Source organism: Leptodactylus fuscus, chromosome 6, assembly GCF_031893055.1.
Source record: "Leptodactylus fuscus isolate aLepFus1 chromosome 6, aLepFus1.hap2, whole genome shotgun sequence".
Lineage (NCBI taxonomy): Eukaryota > Metazoa > Chordata > Amphibia > Anura > Leptodactylidae > Leptodactylus > Leptodactylus fuscus.
This window is the reverse complement of record NC_134270.1, coordinates 150,841,677-150,865,320: the sequence shown is the minus strand read 5'-3', so window position 1 is coordinate 150,865,320 and position 23,644 is coordinate 150,841,677. Positions and strand designations below refer to the sequence as shown.

Below are 23,644 nucleotides of genomic sequence, written 5' to 3'. Positions count from 1 at the left end.
AAAATGAGTGTGTAACTGTTATTTCAAATCATCCATACCTCCCTGCCCTGTACCAACATTGTGTGCCTGGTGTCATTTCCTTACTGCTGGCACTCAGCCTAAATAATTAGGATGACGACTTACCCAGGATTATTGGTCATTTAGTCATAAACAAGGCTTTGACCTTATCACGCATGGTCACATAGACGTAAATAGCGCCATACCAATAAAGCTCAGGACTAGAGATGAGCGAATACTATTCGAAACGGCAGTTTCGAATAGCACGCTCCCATAGGGATGAATGGACGCAGCCGGCGCTGGTGTCCGGCCGCTTTACCCCCTGCGCGCCGGCCGCTCCCATTCATTCCTATGGGAGTGTGCTATTCGAAACTGCCGTTTCGAATAGTATTTGCTCATCTCTAGTCCTGAGCTTTGTTGGTATGGCGCTATTTACGTCTATGTGACCATGCCATTTCGAATAGTATTCGCTCATCTCTACTCAGGACACATTACATACGACTTAAAGAATCGGAAACAAACGCCATCATTGTCCTGTTTTTCAAATGTTTTTATTAAAAAGAAAAGTCAAATAAGCAATTGTGAAACAAAATGAATATTCTGACCGCACGTGAATTCAGTGCAGATCGAAAAAAAACATAAAAAGCAATTTTATTATTAAATCAGAAATCCGCTTTGTATCTTTTTTTTTTTCTTCTCATAAATAAAATTATCGTCAAACAATTTAGAATAAGGTGAAATTATGACAAAAAAAAAAAAAATAGAATAAATTCATGACTCCGCACAGATAGAAATCATTTTCATACTGTAAAAATAAAAAAGGAAAAAAAAAAAGGAACAAAAATTTGGCAGTATTTTACACATCCTATGTATAACTAAAAAAATGTGCTACAATATAAAATGCTTTTACTATAAAGTAAGCTACTCCTTTTATTTCTATACACAAAGAAAATTGTAAAGATGTCTTGAGCACAGTCCTAAACCACATGATAAATCTACTTACAACTATTCAACAAATTATATTTTTCATACTTTTATTTTTTTTATCACATTTTTCCAAGTTTTTTTTTTTTTTGTATATTTGCACATTTTATTTAGGTATTTGTTTTTTTGTTTTTTTTTTCCACGTATAAGAAGTATTGTTTGGTTTTTTTGGTGGGGGGTGGGGTCATTTCAAATATACAATATTAACAAACCTCTTTACATATTTTATATGCCTGGATGAAGTCATCCTCATGCTTTCCATAGCAAATATGGTGGCCACAAGAGGTGTCTCTTTTGTTCTTTAGAAGTTACGGGAGCTTGGCTTTCTTGCCTTCACCAAGTTTATATCTGCAAACCAAGCCAATTCTTTAAAGCTTGCTAAGAACAATCCACTTTAGTTTGCTTTTCTTGGTGACTGTGCCATCCTTGTTCTAGATGTCCAGTGCTGTAGACTCTCTGAAATGTCCATTCCTTCAGCCGCCATTTACAAGCTTGTTTTCGGTTCTAGGTGAGGTAGAGAGACTTGTCTCCCGGCAAAGTACTTAAAGAAAGCAAGAGAGACTGGTATGAGATATCTATTATATCATATGTATGCAAAAATAAATGACTGGGCATCTTCAAAATTATTCTGAACACTCAATGAGGCTAATTGATTATTTCTTTTGCATCCAAATTTTGGTAAATTTTTCCATTTCTTTGGTTTGCTTCTCATTTATAATGGGGTATGCACAATATTTCAATTGATTTCCATATACTGACAATATGGGCATGATCCATAGCTGCACGACTAGTTTACTATATGCGACTTTTTGGCCGAGGCCCCACGATGCGGAAACATAGCAGCTTATTTGGTTGCAGATTTTGTTGTGGTTTTTTTGAGCCAAAGCCAAGAATAGCAACAAAAGTCATGGGAAATATATAGGAAGTTCTTATACTTGTACCATTCTGCTCATTCCACTCCTGGCTTTGGCTCAAAAAACCACAACAAAATCTGCAACCAAAAAAATCTGTTTCTGTTACGTGGGGCTTCAGCCTTTGTCTCAAAATTTTTTTTTTTGTTTTATGTAGATGTTTGAGTAGTGGCGTAACTAGGAATGGCGGGGCACCATGGCAAACTTTTGACATGGCCCCCCCCCCGACCGACACCGACGACCTCGACCAACCCCTCCTACGCATTCCTGCGCAGTCTATTATGCCCCATAGTGGCCCCTGCACACAATATTATGCCCCATAGTGGCCACTGCACACAGTATTATACCCCATAGTGGCCCCTGCATACAGTATTATGTCCCTTAGTGGCCCCTACACACAGTATTATGCTCCATAGTGGCCCCTCCACACAGTATTATGTCCCTCAGTGGCCCCTCCACACGGTATTATCCCCCATAGTGGCCCCTTCACACAGTATTGTACCCCATAGTGGCCACTGCACACAGTATTATGCTGCATAGTGGCCCCTGCACACAATATTATGCCCCATAGTGGCCACTGCACACAGTATTATACCCTATAGTGGCCCCTGCATACAGTATTATGTCCCTCAGTGGCCCCTCCACACAGTATTATGTCCCTCAGTGGCCCCTCCACACGGTATTATCCCCCATAGTGGCCCCTTCACACAGTATTGTACCCCATAGTGGCCACTGCACACAGTATTATGCTGCATAGTGGCCCCTGCATACAGTATTATGCCCCATAGTGGCCCCTGCATACAGTATTATGCCCCATAGTGGCCCCTCCACACAGTATTATGCCCCATGGTACCCCCTCTACACAGTATTATGCCCCATAGTGGCCCCTCCACACAGTATTATCCCCCATAGTGGTCCCTCCACACAGTATTATCCCCATAGTGGCCCCCTGCACACAGTATTATCCCCCATAGTGACCCCTCCACACAGTATTATCCTCCATAGTGGCCCCTGCACACAGTATTATCCCCCATAGTGGCCCCTGCACACAGTATTATCCCCATAGTGGCCCCTGCACACAGTATTATCCCTCATAGTGGCCCCTGCACACAGTATTATCCCCCATAGTGGCCCCTGCACACAGTATTATCCCCATAGTGGCCCCTGCACACAGTATTATCCCTCATAGTGGCCCCTGCACACAGTATTATCCCCCATAGTGGCCCCTCCACACAGTATTATCCCTCATAGTGGCCCCTGCACACAGTATTATGTCCCACTGTGGACACCCATAAACAATTATTGTACTCTGGGATCTTTTCAGACTCCAGAGTATAATAATCAGAGACCCAGGAGGAGAAAAACATAAAAAAAACCTCACCTATCTCCCGGCTCCTATGATGTCGGCCTCCAAAGTAGTCCATCTTCAATGACGTCAGACGTCCCATGACCCGGGATGCAGGTCGGGGTCATGAGACGTCAGACGACTAGGCCGAAGCCTGCCCGGATCCTGGAGAGATAAGTAACAGTGTTTTTTATGTTTCTTACCTCTCCCCGGCCGCCGATCATTATACTCGGTGGTCCGAAAAGACCCCGAGTATAATGATGGCAGCGGTAGCGGCTGTCACCGGGCCCCTAATGTCCTGGGCCCTGTGGCAGCTGCCTCTGCTGCCACGGCGGTAGTTACGCCACTGATTGTGAGCCCCATATAGGAATCACAATGTACATTTTTTTTCCTATCAGTATGTCTTTGTAGAATGGGAGGAAATCCATGCAAACAAGGGGAGAATATACAAACTCCTTGCAGATGTTGTTCCTGGCGGGATTCGAACCCAGAACTCCAGCGCTGCAAGGCTAACCATTGAGCCACTGTGTCACCCCAAAATTTTTTTGCACTTCTAAATTGACTTAAAAAATGCACCAAAAATCCTTATGCCTGGTTCACATCTGCGTTTGGTAATCTGTTCGGGAATTCCACATGGGGACCCCCCGAACAGAATATCGAACAAACTGACAAGCAGTGAGCAGTGAAAGCAAACGGACCCCATAGACTATAATGCTTTCAATGCGCTGCCTGCACGAGTCATGCGGACATGAAAGTAGATCACAAAGTACTTTTCTGTCCGCATGTTCCGTGCGGACACCGCACGGAAAGCACACAGACCCCATAATAGTCTATGGGGTCCGTGTGCTGTCATAAGCTCTCTGCTTGCCAATGCATTCGGTATTCCATTCGGGGGGGTCCCCATGCACACCGATAGCTCCATATATGCCTGGCTTAGCCACAGAGCCACGAGAAAAACTGATACCCCCCAATCAAGCATCAGCCATCTGCCAAGCCAAAACCCCCAACATGCCCTGAACAAGGCTCAAATAAAAGGAGTAATTGAGAGAGACAAAGAGCGGTACATCGAGGAATGGAGAAGTGCAATAAATAACTCCAAGAAACTCACCGTGTACCAGTCATTGCAAAGAGACTACACCATGGCCACCTACCTGGAGAGAATACGCCACCCCAAACACAGACAGACCCTGAGCCGGTACAGACTGAGCGCCCCCAACCTGGAGATGGAGACGGGGCGACACAGGCAGATGTACAAGCCGCGGGAGAACAGACTGTGCCAGCACTGTGACCAGGGGCCCTAGAAGACGAGACCCACTTCCTGCTACACTGCACCAAATACTCAGCTGTGAGGGCCGTCTACTTCCAAAGACTCTCTGCCCACATCCCAGACTTCATATCTGCAGACGAGAAGAGGAAACTCTACATCCTACTGGGAGAAGAAGAGGACACTGTGGAGATCACTGCCCAATACATGTCCAGCTGTCACCAACTAAGAGGAAGATGAGACTCCACGGACTGTTATATCCCAAACCACCCACCCCACCTCCCCATATAGCGGCCACCAACTAAGAGGAAGATGAGACTCCACGGACTGTTATACCCCAAATCAACCCCCCCACCCCCCCATACCCACCACTGCAACCCCCCCCCCCCCCCCGACTCCAACTCCCCCCACACTTTACTAGCTTTGGCAATGCCAAATATCTATTCGGATGTGCCAATAAAGCCTGTTTGATTTGATTTGATATATTGCACATATTTCATAAGGGAACATGTACCCTGGTGGTGGGTCCTGGGCTATGCCAACAAACCACACTGTTTTGGCCTATCTAGTATGTAAATGGCTAGGGTAGGAAATTGAATTTTGAGCCTTGGGCTATCATGCTCGGCCTGGGCACCTCCATTTGGGTTGTAAGAAAAAACAGTGGACCCCTATTCGAGGGCAGTATATGGGTCCCTGAAGTCCTATACGTCATAACAGAGCACTTCCTTATATCTCTGTAAAATTCACCAATAATCGTGCGATATAAAGTGTACAAACTGAGACCCTTAGGCCGGGGCCCCATGGGCCGGAAATGCTGCGATTTGCCCGCAGTGGAAACACCGTGGGAAAAATCGCAGCATCTTACAGTATCTGCAAAGTGGATGGGATTCCCATGTCCACTTTGCATTTCAAACCACAGCGCGGACACGCTGCGATTTCTGAAATCGATTTAGGATATCGTAGCATGTCAATCATATCTACGGAGATGCTGGCATACCTCCCAACCGTCCCGATTTCCGTGGGACATTCACGATTTGGGTGACGTGTCCCGCGGTCCCGGTTGGAGGGAGGTATGTCCCGATTTCAACTCAGACCTGCGTCCAGAGGACGCAGATCTGAGTTGAACACATACGCGGCTGAAACAAGGAGCTGTCACAGTTCAGCTCCTTACTTCGCCGCTGAACGCCGCCTACTGGCTGTGTAGACGCGATGTGATGTCACATCGCGTCTACAACTGTGCGTGGGTGAGAGAGGCACGCAGAGAGCAGTGGGGGAGCGAAGGAGAAGGTAAGTGTAATGTTTACACTGAGGTGGAACGTGAAACTGGGGGCAGATGAAGGAGAGGACCGCATGACACTGGGGGCAGAGATGTGGGGACATGAATCTGGGGGCAGAGATGGAGAGGACATGAATCTGGGGGCAGAGATGGAGGGACATGAATCTGGGGGCAGAGATGGAGGGGACATGAATCTGGGGGTAGAGATGGAGGGGACATGAATCTGGGGGCAGAGATGGAGGGACATGAATCTGGGGGCAGAGATGGAGGGGACATGAATCTGGGGGCAGAGATGGAGAGGACATGAATCTGGGGGCAGAGATGTGGGGACATGAATCTGGGGGCAGAGATGGAGGGACATGAATCTGGGGGCAGAGATGGAGGGGACATGAATCTGGGGGCAGAGATGGAGAGGACATGAATCTGGGGGCAGAGATGGAGGGACATGAATCTGGGGGCAGAGATGGAGGGGACATGAATCTGGGGGCAGAGATGTGGGACATGAATCTGGGGGCAGAGATGGAGGGGACATGAATCTGGGGGCAGAGATGGAGAGGACATGAATCTGGGGGCAGAGATGGAGGGACATGAATCTGGGGGCAGAGATGGAGGGGACATGAATCTGGGGGTAGAGATGGAGGGGACATGAATCTGGGGGCAGAGATGGAGAGGACATGAATCTGGGGGCAGAGATGGAGGGGACATGAATCTGGGGGCAGAGATGGAGAGGACATGAATCTGGGGGCAGAGATGTGGGGACATGAATCTGGGGGCAGAGATGGAGGGACATGAATCTGGGGGCAGAGATGGAGGGGACATGAATCTGGGGGCAGAGATGGAGAGGACATGAATCTGGGGGCAGAGATGGAGGGACATGAATCTGGGGGCAGAGATGGAGGGGACATGAATCTGGGGGCAGAGATGTGGGACATGAATCTGGGGGCAGAGATGGAGGGGACATGAATCTGGGGGCAGAGATGGAGAGGACATGAATCTGGGGGCAGAGATGTGGGGACATGAATCTGGGGGCAGAGATGGAGGGACATGAATCTGGGGGCAGAGATGGAGGGACATGAATCTGGGGGCAGAGATGGAGGGGACATGAATCTGGGGGCAGAGATGGAGGGACATGAATCTGGGGGCAGAGATGGAGGGGACTTGAATCTGGGGGCAGAGATGGAGGGACATGAATCTGGGGGCAGAGGTGTGGAGACATGAATCTGGGGGCAGAGATGGGGGACATGAATCTGGGGACAGAGATGGAGGGGACATGAAACTGGGGGCAGAGATGGAGGGAGGACATGAAACTGGGGGCAGATGAAGGGTGTATATGAAACTGGAGGAGAGATAGAGGGGGAACATATAATTTACGGGTGACTGTAGGAGGATTATACTGTGTGCGGGCACATGGAAAATTAATGATAATGGGCGGAGTCAACACTAAAGTGGGCGGGGTTAAATGTGCACATTTTGTCCCTCTTTCGGTTCTTCAAAAGTTGGGAGGTATGTGCTGGTTATTGGTGACAGCTACCTCTATATGCACAGCACCACAGAAAAGGCTGCCAACTACAAAGTAGGACCACCCACTGGACTCCTAAACTTAGCAAAATCAGGCAGTTAAAGGAATAATGTGACAGGTTCCCTTTAACTAATAACTTATAATAAAAAACAGCCAGCCACTTTCCAAAGAGACAGAACACCTTCAACTAATAAAACTGCAAGTGAAGCTTGAAAAGACTAAATATTCATCTTTTTAATAAGATTGATTTAATATTTTAATAAAATTGAAATAGAAGATTATTTTTTTTTTGTTATTGTTAGTTTAATTGACTTGAGACTTTCTAAAGAAAATCGCGGTTACTTCTCAGATTGTAAAGATAAGGTAAAACATGAACAAGGTAATTTCTGGAGAAAAATGTAAAAAAAAAATGGTGTAGATGTTTTTTCAGATTAAAGGACTTTAACTTATGTGGTTCACGTTCTAAAAACATTCTAAAGAAAAATCAATTCAGGAAAAGTGAATTTAAAGGGAGTCTACCGCCACAAACGCCGCTTCTTAACCACGTACAAGTTGTTGTAGGGGCCTTTACTCACATACTGCACGTACCTGTTCCTTCTGAGAAATTAATCTCTTACTTGATAGGAAAATTAGTTGTTTTGTGCCTCCGGCCATGACAGAGGGCCTTTTTGTTTTGTTGTCGCTGCCCTTAGCTGTTCAGATTCACATGTTCCCCTGGATCTCCCTTAAAGGGACTCTATTATGACATGTTCTGGTTTTTAGATAATCATATACCTGAATAGCCTTTAAAAAGGCTATTTAGATGCTGCTAATCGTTTCTGAAACCCCCCCCCCCGTTTTTCTGAATTACCGTTACAAAGTATATGTAAATTAGTCCTACCATGCACGGTGGGGGTTCCGTGCACCCTCCCCCCATGGCATAGCTTGTTCACGCACTCCTCTCTTCTTTGACTCCCTCCTTCTTGCGATTCACTGCCTCCAGCCCAGCGGTTTCGATGGAAATATCACACATGCGTAGTAGTGCTAACTCTGCCGCACCATTTTTGTGTAGAGAACTGCTCAGTTTCCCTGAGAATTACGCGAGCGTACTGTGCATGCGCCGTACGGTCGCAATGTTCACTATAGGAAAATGGTGCTGGACCATGCGCGAGATTTCCATCGAAACCACCAGGCTGGAGGCGGTGAATCGCAAGAAGGAGGTATTCAAAGAAGAGAGGAGGGTGTGAACAAGCTATGATGCGGGGTGGGGTGTTTTTAACGGTAATTCAGAAAATCTAGGGGGGGGGGGTTCAAGAATGATTAGCAGCACCTCAATAGCCTCTTTAAAAGCTATTCAGGCATATGTTTATCTAAATCTGGAAAATCTAAGGATAGAGCCCCTTTAAATAAATCTTGCAATAGCAAGCACAGCAGTGAAGACAAACAGTACTGCGCATGCGCCATTTTCCAATCTATTGGTGCATGCGCAATATTTTTTTTTATCATAGTGCGGTGATACTGGCTCTAAGAGAAAATGCCAATCTTTCTGTTTAGGAGATGGTGCGGGATGTCATGAGCATTGGGATCAAAAGAAAATGAGTGCTCCAGTAGGCATGGCCACACCCTGGGTGCACCAAACACCTTATTTACATATCGATTAAAACCTGAATTTTTCAGCAGCAATATTGCACAAGAAATATTGCATCTCTAACAGCACTTACAACACCATATAACTGCTTTAGAAGTGGTTTTCATGGTGATATGAAGCGTGGCAATAAATTACTAATGTCTATGCACCAATAGTAAGGTATTATTGTGATATAATGGCAGTGGACTGTGGGAATGAATGGGCTACAGTAGTGAACATTGGAAATAGATTAGCATTCATCCATTTTGTCTTCTTGGGAGGACTTACCTGCAGTGGTTGATCCCACACTCTCTGCTGGGAAACTCATTGTCCCACTCTGTGCTTCCAGGGGGGTTGGAGGAAGCTGGGGATCGTGGGCCAACGTTGCTAGGAAATTCTGATGGGAGGTGTGAGAAGTCCTGAGAAAAATGGTGAGAAGGATGCAAGGGTTAGAAATGGGAAATACCAGGTTGAATGCAAAAAAAGGAAGAAAAGATGGAGATAGTCCACTTGTCAGAAGAGGTCATATGGTGAGCTGCCAAAATGAGACACAGAGATGGAAAGTCCTATGCAGAGGTCCTCTACCTTTGGTGAAATGTAAGCAAATTTTTAATGCAGGTTGAGTCAAATTGTCTTCAAGACATGACTAAGTGATACATTTCTTACTCTCCCTGGTGCAATAAGTGCTCTGAGGAGAACCATTGGGAAACCAAAGAAAGGGAGCCTGAAAACCACATGTGGTTCCCAAGCCACTGGTTATAGAGTACTGCCCTAAAGAACCATTTGCAAATTGTATTTAGGTCAGTAGGAAGAAAATGAAAACTATCCAGTTTTTCCCAGATAGCACTTCACTAGCACTTCATTTCTATGGGCCCGTACACATGACCATGAATGACATGGCCAACAGTCCAGGCTGCAAAATATAGAACAAGTCCTATTCCTGGCCAATTTTGTGGCCCTGCTTCTGTGGTTCTTAATCATTCAATGAAATGGACCACAGAAGGACGGCCAGTGCACAGGTGGCACACGGGACCATTCCATTGTCTCATAATGGAATCCATTAGGTTTCCATCATGGTGTCTGTTATAATAGTACTGTATGACTTAGTTATCATGGAATCTGTGATGGAAACTTAAATACAAAGGTAGACCCAGTGTAAGAGACATAGAGATAGCTGAATGTCGAAATACTTGATGAATTCTAAAGATGAAGAAGGTGTACGTTAGCTTCCTTACCTGTTGACCTGTGGGAGATGAACTCATAGGTGACTGTAGTCCAATGGATGGAGGAAGGATGGGTGGTTGTGGTACTTGCTGCATATTGAGGGACTGGTTAAGGAGAGAGCTGGAGGGGTGACGCAAGTGCTGGTGGATGGGAGGGCTGATCTGGAAAGGGGGTGGAGGTGAGGCACTGATGCTGGGCAGCATAGATTTGGCATTGAGGCTCCGGGAAAGACTTGGGTGAGGGTGACTGCGGTAATTTGGCAGGTCTGCGGGGGACAGAAATGAAGCCAGGCCTGGATATGGTGATGAAGATTGAGGAGGCAGGTTATACATGGACTGCTTTGGGAGAATCATTTTGGAGGGTTGACTGGGTTGGGAGTTTTTTGTCTCTCCTTGGTCAGTGTAGCTCTAGGATATAATAGAAATAATAGGGAATTCATACGTATGTTCATTGGATACAAATACGTGTACAATATCAATGGAATATAAGAACACAAACTAGGGCTCATGTATGGGTAATAGCATCTGAAATCTGATCGATGGATATGCGTAAAACCTACAATTTATGTCTACCTCTATACCTATGGTTTATGTATGAGGCCTTTTACACCTCATGCCATCATGTAAACTATACTATGAAACATTGCGGATGGAAAAGTTACACCATATTGAGTATAGGAAGCCAGAATGATAAATAATATAAGAGCAGCAGATATACCTCATATAAGAAAATTCCCATTAAAATGCAAACAGAAGGTACTTCGAACCCTGAAAACGCTAGAAATAAAAGTGTATAATATAATTATAGCAAAGCTTATACACCAAGTATAGTCTGTAATATTGAACTGGAACATAGTGTTTGCTTCTAAATAATGCAGGTTATGGGGGGGGGGGGTATTCCCTGGGGATGGAGATTAATATTATTTCGGTCTGTTACCTTGGAAACCAGACTTGCTCTGTAGGCTGCAAGGGCCTTCAAATATTCCTTCTTGGCTGCCTCGGTCTTCCTCTTGTAGGCCTGGAATGAACAAAACCGGCCATTAAATTGGGCAGGTACGTGTTAGATGAACTTGTGCTTCGTTCCCGGGCAGAGTCATTATGATCTGGCATTATATGGCTTATGTTTCCAGACGGTGTGAACCATCCAGGTCCTTTTCATTTATATTGGGAAGCAATTGAGAGAGTATGGAGAGTGGAGCAGGTAGGCTGGCGTCCCCTTCCTTTCACTTCCCATCCAACACGGTGAGGGAAATACGGGCTCTTTAATGCTAGTCAAGAATCGGGCCTACTGTTTCTAGGAACCTTCCCATGCAAATGTACCAGTGATCATCCGACAAATAACTGAGCAAATGATCAAGTGTTGCCAGCACATTGCTATATGTAAAAAGGGCCACATATGGGGATGAATGATTTGGTCATCCCCATTCAGCAACCGAACAAAGCCTAGCTTCTTCCATCCACTACTCTCTCACTCCTGGTTCCATCGGTCCCACCTGGTTTCCCGACATCAGCTGTCATGTGAATGGTCACAAGGAGGGGCTGACTACCACTTCTGGCTTTATCCACCCCACCAGGCTTCCTAGATATCATCTATCACATGGCCAACTGCAAAGTTGGGCCATCTATCACTTATGGTCCTGTCCACTGGTGTCGCTTCATCTGTTACAACATCATCTGTCATGACTGGTCACAAGGAAGGGCTGAATATCACTTCTGGTTCTGTCCACCCTCGCTGGAAGGAAAGTACAACTATTACTTATGGTACTGTCCACCAGCTCTGCTTCTTGATATCATCTGTATCAGGACCAACTGGAAGGAAGGTCCAGCTATAACTTATGGTCCTGTCCACCAGCTCTGCTTCTTCATATCATCTGTAACATGACCAACTGGAAGGAAGGACCAGCTATAACTTATGGTCCTGTCCACCAGCTCTCCTTCTTGATATCATCTATAACATGACCAATTGGAAGGAAGGACCAGCTATCACTTATGGTCCTGTCCACCAGCTCTCCTTCTTGATATCATCTATAACATGACCAACTGGAAGGAAGGTCCAGCTTTCACTTATGGTCCTGTCCACCTGTTCTCCTTCTTGATATCATCTATAACATGACCAACTGGATGGAAGGTCCAGCTTTCACTTATGGTCCTGTCCACCTGCTCTGCATCTTGATATCATTGTCCACTCACATAGCTGGAAATTTTGGGACTCTACTGGGGCAGTGGACATATTTGGAGGTGCCATTTGGGAGGGCTTATGTGACCGGCCAGAGAGTGCAAATGCATTACAATGCTTTCAATTGATGCTTGTTTATAACTTTCACAGATCTTAATTTTGGACTGGAAAGCCCCTTTAAGATGTAGTAGTGCCATGACGTTCTTGGTGCCACTAGTGTCTGACCCTATAACCCCATGTACTGTAGATACTGAACCACTGGTTAAAATGGCCCCTTCCAAAAATCTTACATCTAGCATCACCAAACAAGAAGAAACAATGCAGTACTGTACATCTAGATCCATGGCAAAGCAATAACGTTTCCTACGCCACGCCGCAGCCATCACACGGTACTAGATCAGAGGTAAGTGCCCAAGTTCTCACTACTATAAAGTAATTACTGTAAGTCCTACTTCTTGCTTTATCTTACTGAACTGAAAGCTACTCGTGCACATTGCTTCATACAAACCCGCTTCTAAAGGCAATCTCTGCCCGGCTGGGATAAGTGCTTAATCCAGTTTTGTGATCTATTATTATACTTCACTGAAATGAGGTGTTGTTAAATGTATGGCTATTCAGCCCTCGCTCTTCTCTTATGGAGTGCGCGGCAATAATCCTATGAGATCTACCTGTTGTGTAACCTATTGAGCATGAACTGTACAAACTGTATTGGCATTAACCACGTCTGGTCTGAATCTCGGAGTGATGGAATGACAACCTTAATGCTACTGTCTATAGAAGTGGATCAATAACCAGCAAAATATAGAAAAAAACAACAACCTTATAGAATTACTTGGATATTTATGTTGTATTTTGAGTTTTCCAGTAATAGGATCTTACATTATAATTCCCACAATTAAAAAAAAAAAAAAATCCCTGCTTTTATGAAAGCACCACATATAGTTATTCATCTAACTGGTAATTATGACTAGGCTGCCATGACATTGCCTTTAGTGATGTCATTGTGATGTCATGTGACTGCGTCATTGATATAAGGTCCCACTATGGACTGTCTGATACTAGCACTTAGGGACAGAAGAAGAGTTTGGGTGGTAAAAACTATTAGGGTCCATTCACATGGAGGAAGTTGGTGCTGATTCTAGCGCGGAACCCGTGTCAGAATCAGCGCTGATAGAAATGGGTTCAGATTTCCGCGTGAAATCCATGGGAAAAAAATCCTCCCATTACTTTCAATGGGTTCCGCGCGGAAAACGGAACCCATTGAAGTCTTTTTTTTCAGCGCTGATTCTGACGCAGGTTTCGGCCAGAATCAGCACCAACTTCCTCCGTGGGAATGGACCTGTAGAATTATTTTTACTATTTCCAAAAAAATTCCAGGAATATTAGAAAAGCTGACAGAATCTGAGAAAATCCCCATGTAGCAAATCGCAGCTAAAAAACAGAAAAGAAAAAAACGCATCACTTTTTTTCTGTAGTTTTTCCTGCATTTTTTCTGCTTTTTTTTTCTCTTACCCTATTCAAAATATAGGGAAAACACTCACAATTTGATGCATTTAAAAAAAATAAGTAAATAAAAATTCCCAATTTTTTCCCCCAATATGTGGAGATTAAACAGAATCTCATTCCCTTTGCTGGTGCTGTAAATTGCAGCATTTTTTCCCCTTGTGTCTCCGCTATATAGGGCCTTAGCCTAAAGCGATAACATGGTGGCCTAAGGCAAAGATAGGCTGCCGCTTTATGATCTGTGAGGGTCTGATCTTTGGGAACCCTACTGATCCTGAGAACGAAGGGGGCACAATACTAGTGTAGAGCGCATCCCCTTCACTGTTATTCCCTTCGTAATGGACGCTAGCAATCACCTGTGCATTGTCAGGATTGGGGGGAGTCACAGAGGTCCGACTTATACCAATGACAAAGCATAGTTGCCTCTTCTCTTGGAAGCTCTCGGAGACTTCTAAAAAAAAGTCTCCTGGACTCCTGGAAGAGCTGTCAAATCTACATGGTAGGAGTCACTTTATAGGTGAATTGGGCATCTTACGATCTGGCCATGTGTAAAAAGGAGGCATGGCCAGAATATTTAGTAACCATGTCCCAAGAAATGGGGCTTGCCGATAAAAAAGGGGCATGGCTATGTCAAGAATAGAATCCTAAAAGATTAGCAATTATATGATAAAGTTTTTAAATTAAGTTTTATGTTAAATAATATTTTTTTAAAATTTTTGGGGAAGGATTTGAAAAATTTTAAATTTTAACAATTCTGCAATTCTGGTCCATCCACTAACCCAAATAATGTGCTGTCACAGCTATCTTGTCTATGTAAATACAGAATCCAGCAGAATCCGCCTCAGAATCCGGCCCAAAAAAACGCCTCCCTCGGCTAGCGCGACTGTCGTAGAATTCCGACAGTCACAGCATTCCGCTCCAGATTAGGCCCAAATGAATGGACCTAGTCAGGAGGGAGTGTCGCGCCGGTCGAAAGAACCCTGTGTGAACCCAGCCTAACAGATCCAGTTTGGTTAAGGAATCCCAATTCCTCGTGAGACCAATTCAATATAACATCATGACATACTAGCACATCCCTTTAAAGGCCCCATGATGCCCATAGACATATATAGGATGGAGAGAATATCACTATTTGTAATCATATCACCTTGTGACATCATATCACAAAAAGCTATTGTTGTGACCAACATATCTGGACATGTCCAGTCGAAAGTAAAGGTAAGGAAGGGCACGTGTACTCAATACTTATACTTTATACTTAAGATAAATTGTAATCCACTAAGAAAATCGCACACTCACTTGTTTTTGTTCTTCGCCAAGGCTGTCCCACATAGAAGCAACTATTTTGGACACATCTCCGAATGTGGCATTGGGGTTCTGTCCTTTGATGGCTGCTTGTGTATCCCTAAAAAACAGGGCATAGGCTGACACGGGTTTCTGGGGCTCATTTGGATCCTTCTTCTTCTTTTTCTTCTGGTTCTTGGGCTTTTTGCCAAGGTCAGCAGAAGGTCGTTTCTCTCCAGCAACCTGTGAACGGACAGAAGAAGATAAGGGTATGCAGTCAATGTGACTAAGTAAGCAGTGTGGCATGGTGGTGGTGAAGGGGTGGAGGGTGCAGAGATATAAGACTTTATTTACTGTGATAACCCCTCTCTATATGTTCTGTTTGGCCATATGGATGTTATAGACAGGCATTCCCTGCTTTCTCTCAAAAAAAGGGATTGTCTTGCGGGTGACACCCCCTTACTACAAGACCAAATACAAAGTCGGGCTAGCCAAATAAGGTAAAACTTCTAGGACTTCCAGTATATACATGTCATTTGTGTGATTGGACAATATAGAATAGCTTACTTTATAGTGGGAGTCTGTGTCCTCCTCCTGGGTGGAGCTAGAAGGTGAGGGCGTGGCTGATTTACTCCCGGGTGGAGACGGTGATCCGTGAGTTACTCCACTCCTCATTCCCATTTGGGAGATAAGCTGTGATTGGCTGAGTGCACTCATGTGACTGGGGAGCATTCCAGACCGGTTTATCAAGGAAACCTGATGGTTGGGATCATAAGAGGATCCTTCAGAGTGGACCAGCTCCTGTATCTGTAGATAAGAAATGAAAGAATATGAGTATTGGGGATGGAAGGGCACTGTGCACATAGAAATTGTATCTTCAGTGCTAAGGCTACATTCACAAGAACAGTCAAAAAAATAGCATCCATTTTTGCATCCATGGCCCATCCATTTTCACAGATCCTTCATAGACTTGAGTGAAAATGGACAAAAATAGGGACATGTCCTATATTTTGATGTTCTGTTAAAATGGAACGCCATCTCAATAGACACATTATTGGATGAGCAAATTCTTCCTTAAAACTTTGGGAAAGTTTTAACCATCCCAGAGCCATAATACCACAATGTGCATGGGGCCATCATGTAATTGTGTACAAGGACCTCCATATTAACAACCACCTAAGACTGCCGCGATGGAATCACTTTGTACTTCTGTGTACTGTTATAACCTGCAAATGTCTCAATAGGTCTTAGTATACATAGGGGTATAAAATGTACTAGGCAAAATATCCAAAAATATTAGCCCCTCCCGATTCTCCTAATGATATTTAGTAGAGGTTTGTATACGTAAATGCCACATGCTGACATGAATCCATCTCTATCCGTTCTCTTACTGCTCTGCAGCCATTGCTTAGCGGAATCATGTCTTAATTATCAATTAACAACTCATTAGCAGCCTGACTGAGCCACAAAGTGATGTGAGTGCGGGAGTCATATACAATCCTGCCTATTAGTGTCATTACACGAGACGGTCCTAAATTGTTATTAAATGATGGCATGGTGTATATGATATAACTACTAGCAATATACAATATGGACCAGAACACCAGAGTCCGCATCTATCTAGTTATAGATTCAGAGACATCTGGACATTATATAACAACAACGCAACAACGCAACTCCGAGCCATCAAATGCCAGCACCCAAAATCTATAGTAGCTGGTGACAATATTATACTAGCCTAAAGTGTCATGTATTCAAAGCCATGTGCATGAATGCTCTATAGTGTTACATGGAGTACCTACAGAGCTGTCCACAATTAAAGGGAGTTTGTTACTAGAACCTAATATAACAAGCCCGTCCCCCAGATATATGGGTTAGGGTCACCTAAACCATAGAGAGTTCTCCCCATGTGAATCGTTGTCTCTATTGCTGTGATAGCGCTGTTTTACTCCATGCACGTGACAACGGCGTTACAATACAATAATACAACAAGCACCGCATTCTCCTCTAGACATGATGGTGCAGATTTATTAAGACTGGCGTATCGTATAACAATCTTAATTAAGGGAACAACTGATTTATGAATAGGCACCGGAATGGGAATCTCATGGGAAAACTGGCACAGTTAAAATAAATATGTCACTCTGTCCACTGTTGTGCAGAACGGGGGTTGCGTCGCACATTCAATGCAAAAAGGGCCTTCAGCCAAATGTGTGCAACAGTAATATGATTATTAGCAGCAGAAAACACTGATAGGACATGTTGTATGAAGGCTTATACAGACAAAGAACCAACTGAACAGCAAGATCCTGAACATATTTTAACTTTTCATGAAAGCTCAGGTATCCTTTAAGCAACTGTTTTCGAAACTCATGTTGCTGACAGTGATTCCTTACAACCTTCCCATACACATGCATACACAAACACAGTAAAAGGAAATAAGTGGTTCCTAGACGCCTCTGGTGGTAACATATCTCCCCGACAGCAAAAGGATCAGGCGTTGATATTCAGTCTAAAGCCTTATTCACACCACAGTGCCATTTAGGGCTTTGAAAATTGGCTATATTGGTCCACTCAAGTCCATGGAAGGGACTTATTCATCGTACATAAAGACTACGTGACGGCCATTTTTAAAACAGGTGTCACACAGTCATAATAGTACCCATAAATGTCTATGGGTCTATTCACATGGCTCAATCTATGCCCGTTTTGATGGAAAAGATACGGCATGTCAGCATAGACATAGACTAGACCCATTTACTACCATTGTTATTAAACAGACGGTTTTCATGGTTTTCGTTGTCATGTGAATAAGGCCTAACCCTTCTCGCCATCTTCTTCCTGAGGTCACCTAAGGCGAACCGTCTCATTTTCCAATTGTTTCTCCAAGTGACCCTTGAAAGGTTTGGGCATCTTTCTGTTACTATGCCTTGGCAGTAGATAGGCACAATCTTGATTATTTTTCGTTAATCGAGGGGGGTCTAAAGAAGGGCTAACCCCCTATGATACCCTCTATATGATAAGATGGCCATGGTGCAATATCTTCCTTGACCATACCCATTGATGAGTCCCTTAAGATGCTTTTTTACAACCTCAGCCATCATGTAACTTTGGTTGGATGTCCAAGTCTTAAATGTCTCCTCAGAAAATAACTTATTATTTTCTTCATTAAATATTTTTCAATAACTATTGGTGCGTTTTTTAAAAATTTTTACATGTTATTGTCAATATAAAAAAAAATCCTAAAAATCTTGTAGTTCCGACTTTGTCCACTAGGCCATATAATGTGCCGAGACTTGTTTTCTGTAGATTACTTTGCAGCAGTCACCTGACTTACAGCACACTGATGATCACAACTATCATGTATATGTAGATAAGACACAGAATCCACCAGTCACAATAGTTGATGTCACAGCTTATCTACTCCCCCCTGCACAATGACCTCCGCCCACATTGCAAAAAAATATGTTAAACATTTCCATTTCCTGGTGACACATTCCCTTTAAATAATCTTTCCTCTTATTAACAGTCTGATTTTTGGGATCCAATCACATGGACCCCCCTATGATCATGAGTGCCCAATGTGAATGGAATGGTGAGTCTCATGGATGGATAGGGGATGAATGTTAATAGTGGGAAGCCTCTACTTGCACATGCATGCTCTGTTTGGCCGAGGGTGCATGTGTTCTCATTGGGAAGAGAGGAAGTAGTCGCGGCCAGACCTCCAGCAGAAACTTATATCTAATTCAGTAAGAATACAGTATCAGGACCCCTCTTTCCCCAGACTTCTGCCGTCAGGGGAGAGTTGGGACAACCCCACACCTATTATATGGTTGGTCGTGGTTGAAGTTGTGGGTTTGGTCGATTTTCAGAGACAAATGAGCAGGGTAGCATTCTGTCCATGAATAGCATGAATGAAGCCTTATGGAGATATATGGGTGGAATTGATTATGTACCATGTCATTAGATGGCGGCATTAATACTTGTGCTCTGATAGCTGATATATTACATTTCCTATTAGAAAATCTCCTTCCAGACTCCTGGTGTAATAGAGATTTCTTGCGTGTAAGCCGGAGCTGTCTCTGTGTGCGGAGTAATGTCTGCCTGCACACAGGTGCCCAGCTGCTATTGTTAAACCAGCAAGCATTTAATTGAAACAAACGACCATAATAATAGTACATTATCTCCGCGGGCTGCACGCCATAACAGTTTTAATTATTGAGTTAAGAGTCAAACTAATTTATCCGTTAAAATAACAGAAGCGCCTCTGCTCGCTCTGATCAGCTTATTAGAAGTGGGAATATCAGGGGAACAGCGGGACAAGACCGCGCCACAAACAGGGACTTGTTCTTCCATTCATGAGATGCACGATGATTGTCAGGACAGAGAATGATTATGTTAGCTGGGCTTTGGGGACGTTCACACTACCGCTGTGGATGTCCGTTGCTGTCATCTGTTATTGGATGAGAGCAACGGACTTTAATAGCAATGGAGTGATGGATACAGACAGACCCTCCTCTGCCTGGGTAAGATCCTTTTGACTCTAATGTTAATGAATTTTTGTTGTTTCTTACTTTTACATGCAGGAATTTTTCCTCTGTCAAAAAGAGACAGCTGACAGATGACAGCAACGGACATTCATATCAGTAATGTGAACATACCCTTAGACGGGTGCCTGACATCTAGGACTGATATGAAGCATATAAGTCTTTAAAGAATGTCTACCACCTCTCCCAAGCATATTCAGGTGCTACCACCCCATTCCTGAGCACATGACACTGATGTGCAACAGACCTCTGCTATGTATGTTATATTTCGAGAACTTGGTGCACTGGGGTTGGGCTTTCAGTTCCTTGCAAAACCTGTTGCTGATATATGGTGGGTGATATCATAGAAGTGGATGGAACAACCCCCCACTGCACAGGGCAGGATATGATGGGCAATAGGAGTTCTCCAAGGAGCTGAAGCCCCACCCCCAGTGCACTAACATCCTCATTAACATAACACTTCAAGGTAGGGTTTCTACAGATTTACAGATGTGACATACATAACAAAAGTATAGCTGATTTTCAATGCAATGTGCTCTGCAACATGGTGGTGGCAGCTGAATATACTTGGGGGTGGTGGAATATAACATGCCCAGATCGGAGACATAGTGTTATATCAATGATACATTATTAGACCCGCTTAAACTGCAATTATAATATAAGTAACTGTTAAAGGGGTATTCCTATATTGGACATTTGCAACATATTCACAAGATATAGATGAGGGACCTTCACATGCCTCAAAAATGGGACCCCATTTCATAGCTTAAATCCTTTACTTCTACATTATCAGAGCACACCCACATTAGCCCTATCACACTTCTGATGATCAGCAACATACTATCCCCATACCAATTACATGTCTCAAGTAAAAAGTACTGTGCAAAAGGCAGGTGTGGAAAAATGCTGCAAAGTAAGAAGAATGCTTCCAGAAATAGAAGGGTTAATCATTTATTTTTATCAATTAACAAAATGAAGTGAATTAAGAAAATAGAAATGTAAATCCCATCAATATTTGGTGTGTCCTTTGCCCTATGGAGGAGGAGTCCCGGAAGTGATGATATGGCCCCCACAGATATAGCCCTGATCTCATCTTCATCCAGTCTGTCTGGGATGACATGAAGAGACAGACGGATTGGACCAAGCCTACATCCACAGAAGATCTGGGCTTAGTTCTCCAAGATGGCGGCAACAACCTCCCTGCCGAGTTCCTTCTAGAACTGTCTGCAAGTACCAAGAAGAACTGATGGTAAAGGTCACACCAAATATTGATGGGATTTACATTTCTCCTTTCTTCATTCATTCATAGCGAGAACAAATTCTTATAATCGGTGGCCATCCCAATGGTGAGAATCCTAGTAGATAGGTGATATGTTATGATCCTAGGGAAACCAAGAGCCATTGAATGGAAAACCAGTAAGGAAGTATAAGGCTAGGTTCACATGGTACATTTTAGCTGGTGGAAGAAAGATTTCCTGCTTCTAATTCACTTCAATGGGAGCTTCAGGTGGAATCCACCCGAAGATCAAGCAGGACGATATTTTTTTACACTAGCTGGAAAATAAAGCATTTACCTCCTATAGATGTTTTTACGGTGGACTCCGCTACGAAAATTTTATTGTGTGAACCTAGCCTTATAAGTATTCTCTATTGAAGATGACTAGGTTCCAGTTATGATCGGCTTCCTGTCACGGCTCAAGGTCCACTCCTTGTTGGTGGCCCCTCCATCACAGCAAATAACACACAGAGGATAATTGTAGACCAACGCGCATGGACTTCTTGTATCCCAAACAAACATGGCGGAGTGATAAGGTTATACCCCTGGTCATGATGATGTCAAGCATATAGCACAAAGAGAGGTGGGCATGGCAAGCAATAGGTGGTCAGATGGTGCCCTCTGCATTAAATGTATAATGTACAATAAAAATTTTCACCATCTTCTTCTATCTGCCTGGTTTATACCGAGACCAATGAGATTTGCGAGCCTTGCCTTAAACTACTGTAATATGATTTGTACGGTCATTGCAATTCTTCTTGAGTACTATTTGCAAAATGGATCAATAAGTAGAAATCCAGTGAGAGAACATAATACTATTGCAAGAAGAGCAGGAGAGTTCCATAGAAGCAGCGTATATTCATACATTTGTATGGCTATCTTTAGTTATAAATAGCTAACCATTGCTTGCCATCATATGTACTTCAGAGCGTCCACCATCTATTTAATGGCCACATTACCAGGACCTCATATGAAGTCATCATCTAAGGTGGCTTCATTAGAAACACAGATGTCCAAGGAACTGGGTCTTAAGATGGGCACTGGAATGAGACCATAGAAAGAGAGACCTCAACCAGTGATATCTCTTTATAAGGTGATATTGAGGAGCAGGTCATAGCAAAAGTGACCTTTAAAATCGGTTTGATAAAATAAAAGGGTGTGACAAAGGACTCAAACCCTAGAGAGCACAGCAAAAGTATTTCAGGCCAGAACAAATATATCTCCTTCTTGTACTCTCCATATATTTTGTATTAACCCCTGGGTCTCCCTATACATCACGGTAACCTCTGCGTCACAAACTTCTGAATCTGTCTTGTAGACATTGCCATACGTGAGTCTTATAATATAAGCTTTCTGTGAATTAAATAGAGACAGTCACCATAACCTAGCTTATCACCCCAGCCCTGCAGATAGATAGGTTAGGATCACCAGAACCAGCATATCACCCAGCCCTGCAGATACATAAGTTACGCTAGGTTCACACCTGCGTTCATCTGTCCGTTCTGAGCTTTCCGTCTTCTGCATGCCAGAAGTCGGAAAGCTCAGACCGGGTCCGGCCGTGAGCGGCGATGAGCGTTTTAGGCTCTCTGCCGCGAAACCGGATTTTTTTATTCGGACACAGAGTACTGCATGTCCGACTCTGTGTCCGGATTATAAAACCCGGTTTCGCGGCGGAGAGCCTAAAACGCTCAGCGGCGCTCACGGCCGGACATCTCTCTCACCCATTCAAATGAATGGGTGAGAGAGACTCCTGCAGGTTTCCGTCTCCTGCCTCTGTTTTAGGCAGGAAACGGAAACCTGAACTACGGAGTTCACAACGCTGATGTGAACGAGCCCTGAGTGTCACCGGTACCAGCATATCACCCCAGCCCTGCAGATAGATAGGTTAGTGTAAACAGAACCAGTATATCACCCCAGCGCTGAACATAGATAGGTTAGTGTCACCAGACCCGAGTATAACACCAGCCCTGCATATAGATAGGTTAGGGTCACCAGACCCCAGTATATCACCAAGCCCCACAGATAGATAGGTTAGGGTCACCAGACCCCAGCATATCAACCCAGCTCCACAAATAGATAGGTTTGGGTGCCAAAAATCAAATCAAACTATCTGCTCCCTATGACCAGGAGAGATGACTTGACTACCTGTGTGTTTTGGCACGGTCCATATGATAAAATTTCATACCTTGAGCATGCAAAATCACCTGCAGATCTGCCAGCTGCTTGGCATTGACTTATAATGGAGTGGTTAATTATTATCAATTATTATAACTTATCAAGATGTATCCTTATGCTTCATTGTCCTAACATGGGACTACTTAGGTCTTATACTTAGGCCTGGTATCAATATTGTATCATATAGTATGGGATAAAATAATAACTCATATACAGTGGCATAACTACCAGGGTAGCAGGGCCCGGGACATTAGGAGCCCAGCAACAGCCGCTACCGCTGCATTTTTTTTTCTTTTCTTAATAGGCCGTTACCGGCTGGAGTTACTTCAGCCGGTAATGGGCCCTATTTACTTACTGATCCTGGCAGGGGCTGGGATCGGAAGTAATGCTGCGGGCCCCACAAGCACTATTAATGATTAATGAGTATAATGATCGGAGGCCCCGGAAAGGTTAAGGAACATAATAAACGTGTTACTTACCTTTCCACGCTCCAGACAGGCTTTGGGCCTAGTTGTGTGACGTTCTGAGGCCTACGTCCCGGATCATGTGACGTCAGTA

The 23,644-nt window shown here is 44.0% G+C and overlaps 1 protein-coding gene across 3 annotated transcripts in view; it reads right to left on the bottom strand.

Annotated features, from left to right (window-relative positions):
- Positions 1-1,083: 1,083 nt before the first annotated feature.
- Positions 1,084-23,644, bottom strand: part of TOX2 (TOX high mobility group box family member 2) — a 123,489-nt gene continuing 100,928 nt past the window's right edge. For all 3 annotated transcript variants that reach the window (XM_075277563.1, XM_075277564.1, XM_075277565.1), the window contains 6 exons: positions 15,656-15,895; positions 15,104-15,331; positions 11,063-11,143; positions 10,138-10,533; positions 9,191-9,321; positions 1,084-1,522 (listed from right to left, as the gene is read on the bottom strand). In XM_075277563.1, coding sequence (XP_075133664.1) covers positions 1,486-1,522; positions 9,191-9,321; positions 10,138-10,533; positions 11,063-11,143; positions 15,104-15,331; positions 15,656-15,895 — 1,113 coding nt within the window. In that variant the 3' untranslated portion in view covers positions 1,084-1,485. The remainder of the gene's footprint in view (positions 1,523-9,190; positions 9,322-10,137; positions 10,534-11,062; positions 11,144-15,103; positions 15,332-15,655; positions 15,896-23,644) is intronic.